The sequence below is a fragment of the Nansenia antarctica genome (assembly GCF_963989245.1).
Source record: "Nansenia antarctica genome assembly, chromosome: 17".
Taxonomy (NCBI): domain Eukaryota; kingdom Metazoa; phylum Chordata; class Actinopteri; order Argentiniformes; family Microstomatidae; genus Nansenia; species Nansenia antarctica.
Genome location: NC_137687.1, coordinates 9,691,955 through 9,699,173, shown reverse-complemented (window position 1 = coordinate 9,699,173; position 7,219 = coordinate 9,691,955). Strand labels below are relative to the sequence as shown.

The following is a 7,219-nucleotide window of genomic DNA, read 5'->3' as shown; positions in this document are numbered from 1 at the left end:
GCACAGCGAACAGGTTTTTTACCCCTGCCTCCTACCGACACTGGAACCTGGACACTGAACACTGAACACTGAACATTACACTACACTGGACAATACACTGAACACTGAGCACTTTAGTTAGTTTAATGTTGGTTGTTGTTGAATGAAATGTCTTAAATGTCTGATTGTTTGATTAATTGATTGTATACACGGTGTTGCGTTTTTATAAAAACCAATAAAAAACACCTTTTACTAAAGATTTCCGTGGAGAGGAACATTATGAGTATCAACAAATTTTTTGATGCCCTGCTTTACGGCGGGGCTTCCTTTACCTGTGAAAAGTAAGAAATACATCTAGAAATACATGTACTTAACAAAAGTTAATTTCTATGCAAATAAATGATTACAGAGAACCTCGCAAATTTGCATGAAATGTCATATTTCTTTTTCACAAGTAATTCTCAGGCCCAAATGTTCACGTAAGGCACGTAAGGTACTCCGCTTACTTTGTAAGGGTTAGAACTTTTAAAGGCGCCCATAAAGAAAAGGTTTTATTATTAAATAATAATAACAACCCATGTTGCCAGATGGGATTGACAATTTCCAGCCTAACCACAGTCTAAAAACCGCTAAATCCACCAAAAACCACCTGCCCAAAACCTATATTGTCAGAAAACCTCTAATTACCATTGAGCAGGTGCCCATCTTCTGACCCTAAACTGTATGTATGTTGCCAATGATGTTTGTAAAAAAAACGCAAACGCACACATTTGTAACTTTCAGCTGACATTTTTTGCAAAAGTAGCCCATTCGGCGGGAACCCTTGTAACCCGCCCCATCTGGCAACACTGATGGCAACGCGAGTTCTCTTAATTGAGTATCTACCGCCGCCTAGCGCCTGTTAGGGTGTAGTACCTTAATTAAGAAAGCGTGTGTCAGGTGTGTGCGGTCCTTAAGAGTCAACTCTCTTCAATTGTGCAATCAACTCTTGTGAAGTTGTGTCTTGTTTTGTTTATCTGTACAATGGGCTGTGGGACCTCATTGAGGACAATAAAGTATCTCTTTTTCTATCACATCTCTCCACAGATAATGCAAAAACCACCATAAACCACCTCCAAAGCTGAAGTATTTTGACGAACTGGGCAGGGTCACTAGTGACATTCATTAGTCCAGCAGCATCTTACCCAACTCAACCTTTTTTGGAGCTCAATAAAACCATTTGTCTAATTTTGAATCTCTACTGTGTTTGAATCTCTAGTAATTGTGTTAATTGTACTAAACTAAAGTTCAGTAAAATTCTGTTTTCAAGTCTTGATGACCAAACTCCTTGGAGTCACCTATAGTTAGTTACCTATTGTTACCTATTGTTACCTATAGTTAGTTACCTATAGTTACCTATTGTTACCTAGTTACCTATTGTTACCTATAGTTAGTTACCTATAGTTACCTATTGTTACCTATAGTTAGTTACCTATAGTTACCTATTGTTACCTAATTACCTATTGTTACCTATAGTTACCTATTGTTACCTATAGTTAGTTACCTATAGTTACCTATAGTTAGTTACCAAGAGTTACCTATAGTTACCTATTGTTACCTAGTTACCTATTGTTACCTATAGTTACCTAGTTACCTATTAGTTACCTATAGTTACCTATTTGCAACACCAAAAATCAAATGTGAGGAACGACAAGACAATATGACATACACTTGAGGATAAATATGCATTAATTTATTGCACCACTTTTAACACCACTATGAATTCAGCAAAAAAATAGCACCTCCTTCAGCCCACTAACACTCAGTCACTCACGCTCACACACATACAGTACATGATGGTTATATAATAGAAAATATAGAAAGATTTAAATAAAAAAAGACAACGTAGCTGCAGAATATATGTTTGTGCGCATTAAAGCTAGAAGACAGTGTACCATAGACAACAATTTGACAGTGATATGTCAACAATGAATCTGTGGTCAACGTATGATATATATACTGTATGACAGAGCCACTACAGACAGCAGACAGGCCTGCCGTGGCTTCCACTGCAAACTGGCCTCTCAGGTCCTCATGCACCTCCCCAGGACTTAACACTAGAACAGCCATGAGGGGTCATAATTTGACCCTGTGAGTAAAACAAAATGTTCTATCTTTGCAGTTGATCAAATTTCAGGACCCTCCTTTCATGACTTTTCCTAGATATGTGCGTTCTACCACCCACTATCCTTCCATTTTCTAAATCACATCAGGATAAGCTAGTATGAAGCTATTTTGCCGTTTTTCTGTGTAGGAGGCAGGCTGATTTACAAGGCGGCCAACCAGTGGTCGTTGTGTGTAAGTAGCAACTTTCCATTGTAAAGGCTCTTATAGTAGGTAAAATAGGCACAGCTGTTCTAGTGTTAAACCAACAACTTTCACATCCGGTGAAAATGTGTTTGAGAAATGGAAACGGTAAAGAATCTGTTCCGTTCTGAGAAACCGAGGTCCCACTCCTAACCTAGGTCAGCTTCAGGCTGAAACCCTCTGCTTCCCCAAGACGAATAGATCTAAGCAACTGAGTGGACTTGAAATAGGCAGAAGAACTCCCCACCACTTCCTCCACCGCAAATGAGAAGAATGTAAACTGACTACAGAGGTATAAGGATAAAAGTGTTCATGCATATACTACTGCGCATAGTATGATAAAAAGTTATCGTAGACCCACACAAATTCATGCACACTCACACTCACACTAACACACTGGGGTGGAGGAGGGACAGTGCAATGGCTGGATGCTTGTTAAGGCTTTGGCAGGAAGTTCTGTTGGGTTCGTCTGGTATCAGTGGGCCTCCTGGGTCAGGTCAAAGTGCCTCTTCCCATCCAGGTACAACATCGACTCTGTGGAAACAAACATGACAGGAACGTTGAGGCTGTATGTAGATCACAGATAGACAGATGTGACAGGAACGTTAAGACTGTAGATCACAGATAGACAGATGTGACAGGAACGTTAAGACTGTAGATCACAGATAGACAGATGTGACAGGGACATCAGCCAGCACAAACATATATAATATATATGGATATAATAATGGGGTTCAGGAGCTCAAGGTAACATCTTGATGCACACACGCACACGCAGACACAGACACAGACAAACACACAGGTCAGAGGTGTTTCACCTCCGTAGGTCTGAGGTAGGATGTTGGAGACACTCACACACACGGACACACACACACACACACACACACACACACACCTCCGTGGGTCTGAGGTAGGATGTTGGGGACATACACACACACACACACACACACACCCACACCCACACCCACACACACACCCACACACCCACACACACACCTCCGTAGGTCTGAGGTACGATGTTGGGCACGTCGCTCTCTGAGTAGAAGGTGAAGTGAAACACGTTGGTGGTGTTGTGCTGCCGGGTCAGAGGGTCCAGCACCTCCGTGTGAACTCTGACCTGGATGTAGTTCCCCTCTGTGTAGCACACCTGGAGACAGAGGGTTTAGATCAGTGGTTCTCAACCTTTTTTGGGCCAGTGCCCCCCTGTCCATTATCCAGGCCTCTTACCGCCCCCCCATCAAAAAAAATGGCTTTTTTTCTTCCCTAAATATTAATGTTGACTAATATTCTGTGTTATATCATTTAAAAAGCATGTCACTGAATGCCAAATAATGGATTTGATTTACCTGGGCAGTTGGAATATCATTATCATCAGTTTACCAGAGAGCAGAAAAGCCATGTGAATGTGAATAAAAATGCTGTTTATGAGTGTTAAACAAACTTAGACAACATCAGAGAATACAAACAGACTGTTTTATGATGCTAATATTTATCAATTTTTTATTAGACTTTGTTAACACAGTTCCAAAGTTCAGAGCACTGCGCTCTGGGACCGCTCAGAGATGGGTGCTCTGACTGAAAAGACGGTTTGCCCGAGCGAACTGACCGTTTACGAATGTACCTGTAATAACACTGCTGACAGCTGATCAATCGCAAGCAGACAGAGTAGTGGTTTTCTATAGCAACAAAAGACGTTGACAGCTGTTCGGAGTGCTTATGTGTTCGTTTCCAGGGCATCACATGAGGAGCAACATATCACTAAAAAGCGATCGTATATTTTAGTTTGTAAACGTTAAGACGAACACATTGCAATGCTAACCTCAGAATGGCACTAGGGATAACATCCACAACAACACTTAACAGTAATACATTTATGTAATATACTGTAATGAACCTGCGAGGGGAAGGGACATTCGTAGTTGATTTCTCCAGGTTAGATTATTGGTAAGCGACAGAGAACTTTCCGGACTGGTTTATTACAATACGATCGCTTTTTTGAGATAGGTTGTTCCTGCTGTGATGTTCTGGTATGGTGGTATGGTATTAGCACTCATTTTAACTAAATTAAATAAGCTGTATTGAAAGGAAGCGAACGCATAAGCCCAGAGGGTAGTGTGTATACGCGGGGAGGGAGTATTTGGCACGACAGACTTACGTCACCGGCGGGGATATGGACTCAGTATCAAAACTAACATAAGAAATATTCTCTCTCGCTTATAGCCAACAATTACAATGAGCCTACAAACTGAAACACATGTCACTCAAGCATAGCCTACAAGGAAAACACTCATAGAAATTAAACAAGACCGTAAATTAAACAACACCTTATCGCTGTTAGATGAGCAACACAAATTAAATAGCCTATTCCTCATAAATCTTCGCCAACTGGCTAAATCCAAAGACAATCAACTATTTACAGTTATATAGCCTATTCCACTCCTATCCGTGTTCATTTGCGGGTGCTATGCAAGAAAAGGATGGCAAGGGTTGAAACATGACATTACAGATGGGATGAACCGGGGTTCTTTCTATCGTAGACTAGCATAGTATTGCAATTTCTGCACTGTACATGAACTGTCAAGATTCTTCTACAATGCAGCTTACCCAGACACATTGGAAACTATCAAAAGCTCTGCCTTTGCTAGCTGAGTTTTTAGCTTCATCTTCTTGTTGACACTCTCACTTTAAAAAAAATGTGGGCGTGGCGCTACGTGTGTCTGCATCACAGAGCCCGGCCAAGTTCAGAACACTGCGCTCTGGGAGCGCTCAGAGATGGGTGCTCTGACTGAAAAGACGGTTTGTCCGAGCGAAATGACCGTTCGTGCATTTACGAACGTACCCGTAACAACACTGCTGACAGCTGTTTTTCATGAGAAAAATACTTAATGCGCGAACGCCCCCCAAGAACACCTCAACGCCCCCCTTTTTAAAATATCTGTTCCAGCGCCCCCCGATGTTGTCTGAACGCCCCCTGGGGGGCGGTACCGTCCCCGTTGAGAAACGATGGTTTAGACCAGGGGTGGGGAACCTTTTTCCTGTTAAGGGCCATTTACATTTTTAGAACATCCTTCGAGGGCCATTGTTACGGCCTGGCTCTGGACCATAACAAAAAGGGACACACACACACACCATGTATAATCAGAATAACAAGAATTTAATAGAACTAAGGTATGCCAAACTGAACAATAATCCAATGGGGTATGAGAATCAGTGTAAGTGAGTGAATGCAGTGGAAGGTATGGCAAGGAGGGTGTTGTACGGTGTAATATTGAATAATGGTGCTGGAGGAGAGAGAGAGAGCTTGTGGACTGGAACGCCTTTTAAGCTGTAACCAGGACACCCAGTCAGCTGTCCCGAGTCCTTCTTAGCGATTAGCTGACTCACCACAAAACTAGCATGCGTAATGTTGTCTCGGTCAGATTGTGGTCTCATGAAGACTGCTTGTTGAGCACCCAAACTCAGCCGAAGAGCGTTAACTTTATCCAAGCCTATTTGTCTTTCAACTTGTCCAGGTTAGCATGTTTCGAGTTGTAATGACGTTCGAGGTTGGCCTTTTTCATAACCGAGAGCGCCTCCCGACAAACTAGGCATACTGGCTTGCCTTTTACTTAAACAAATAAATAATCATTTGTCCATTTGTCTTGGAAAGCGCAACATTCTGCATCTAACTTTCTTTTCTTGACAGTCGCCATGTTTGCATTCTGATTACTTTCTGAATGAAGTGATGACAGGAGATTATCACGCAATGACACATTACGTTACGCAAGTGACCATGAACGTGACACAGACAGATAGACAGCTGTCCGTCACTGACCCTGAACGTGACACGTTTTATAAAAAAATTTTTTTATTATTTTTTATTAAAAAAAATAATAAAAATTTTACTTTTTTTTATGAATTGCCTCGCGGACCGGATCAAACGGTCTCGCGGGCCTTATACGGCCCGGAGGCCGGAGGTTCCCCACCCCTGGTTTAGACAGTCAACCCTCGGCTGAAACCGATAACACAGACGAAGCAGAGAAACACCACGAAAAACTGTTGAGATGCCCTGGGTTTACATCTTGCACCCACGCACGGTTTACCTGCTGTCTAGCCCCCCAGTTCAGAGTGAGCACCACCCACTGTACTTTGAGGTGCCTAGCACCTGTAAGGGGGGGTGGCATTGTTTTTGGATTATCACTTTTATTTGGTGCCACTGTTAATCCTCTCTGTTCCCTGTGTTGCTGTATTAATAAATATTCATTTATTGCATTTTGAGTTTCCTGGTTTTTGTGTGACTGCACCCTCACTGGTCCGTTCTGTTGCTTTATGTTGCGCCCTGCTACCCCGAGTCACCATGGGGCGTAACAGACACACTAGCCCGACACACCGCTCACCTGTGAGGACAGCAGCAGCAGGGAGCCTATCTCCACAGGCTTCTGGAACAGGATATCGTCAACGGCAACCAGACTGGGTCGACACCGACTGCATGAAACACACACACAGTTAGAATAATACATAAACACACACAAACACACACACTTCAAAAGGTATGTCTGAAATTGGTACACGCATATACTCTGTCTCTCACACACACACTGACACACACGCACTCACACTGACACACACGTACCCGTAGGAGCATGCGTTGGCCCAGCCCAGCTCGTAGGCTTTCCTCATTAGGAACCCTCCAAAGATCCTGTTGAAGATGTTCCTCTCCTGCAGGACACACACACAGGCTGGACGTCACACACACACACACACACACACACACACGTGTGTGTACAAACATACACAAACACATAAGATACAGAATTCATATGTTGGTCTAACGGTTAACCTATCTCTCTAGTCTTGAAACTAACTGACATTTTCTCCACCCACCCACCCTCCTTCCTTCCCTCCCACCCCCACC

The 7,219-nt window shown here is 42.8% G+C and overlaps 1 protein-coding gene across 1 annotated transcript in view; it reads right to left on the bottom strand.

Moving 5' to 3' along the window:
- Nucleotides 1–1,711: 1,711 nt before the first annotated feature.
- Nucleotides 1,712–7,219, bottom strand: part of LOC308172371 (acyl-coenzyme A thioesterase 9, mitochondrial-like) — a 14,766-nt gene continuing 9,258 nt past the window's right edge. The window contains 4 exon segments of the mRNA XM_080547284.1: nucleotides 1,712–2,859; nucleotides 3,322–3,472; nucleotides 6,702–6,789; nucleotides 6,938–7,023. Of these exon segments, the coding sequence (XP_080403410.1) occupies nucleotides 2,801–2,859; nucleotides 3,322–3,472; nucleotides 6,702–6,789; nucleotides 6,938–7,023 (384 nt within the window). The 3' untranslated portion in view covers nucleotides 1,712–2,800.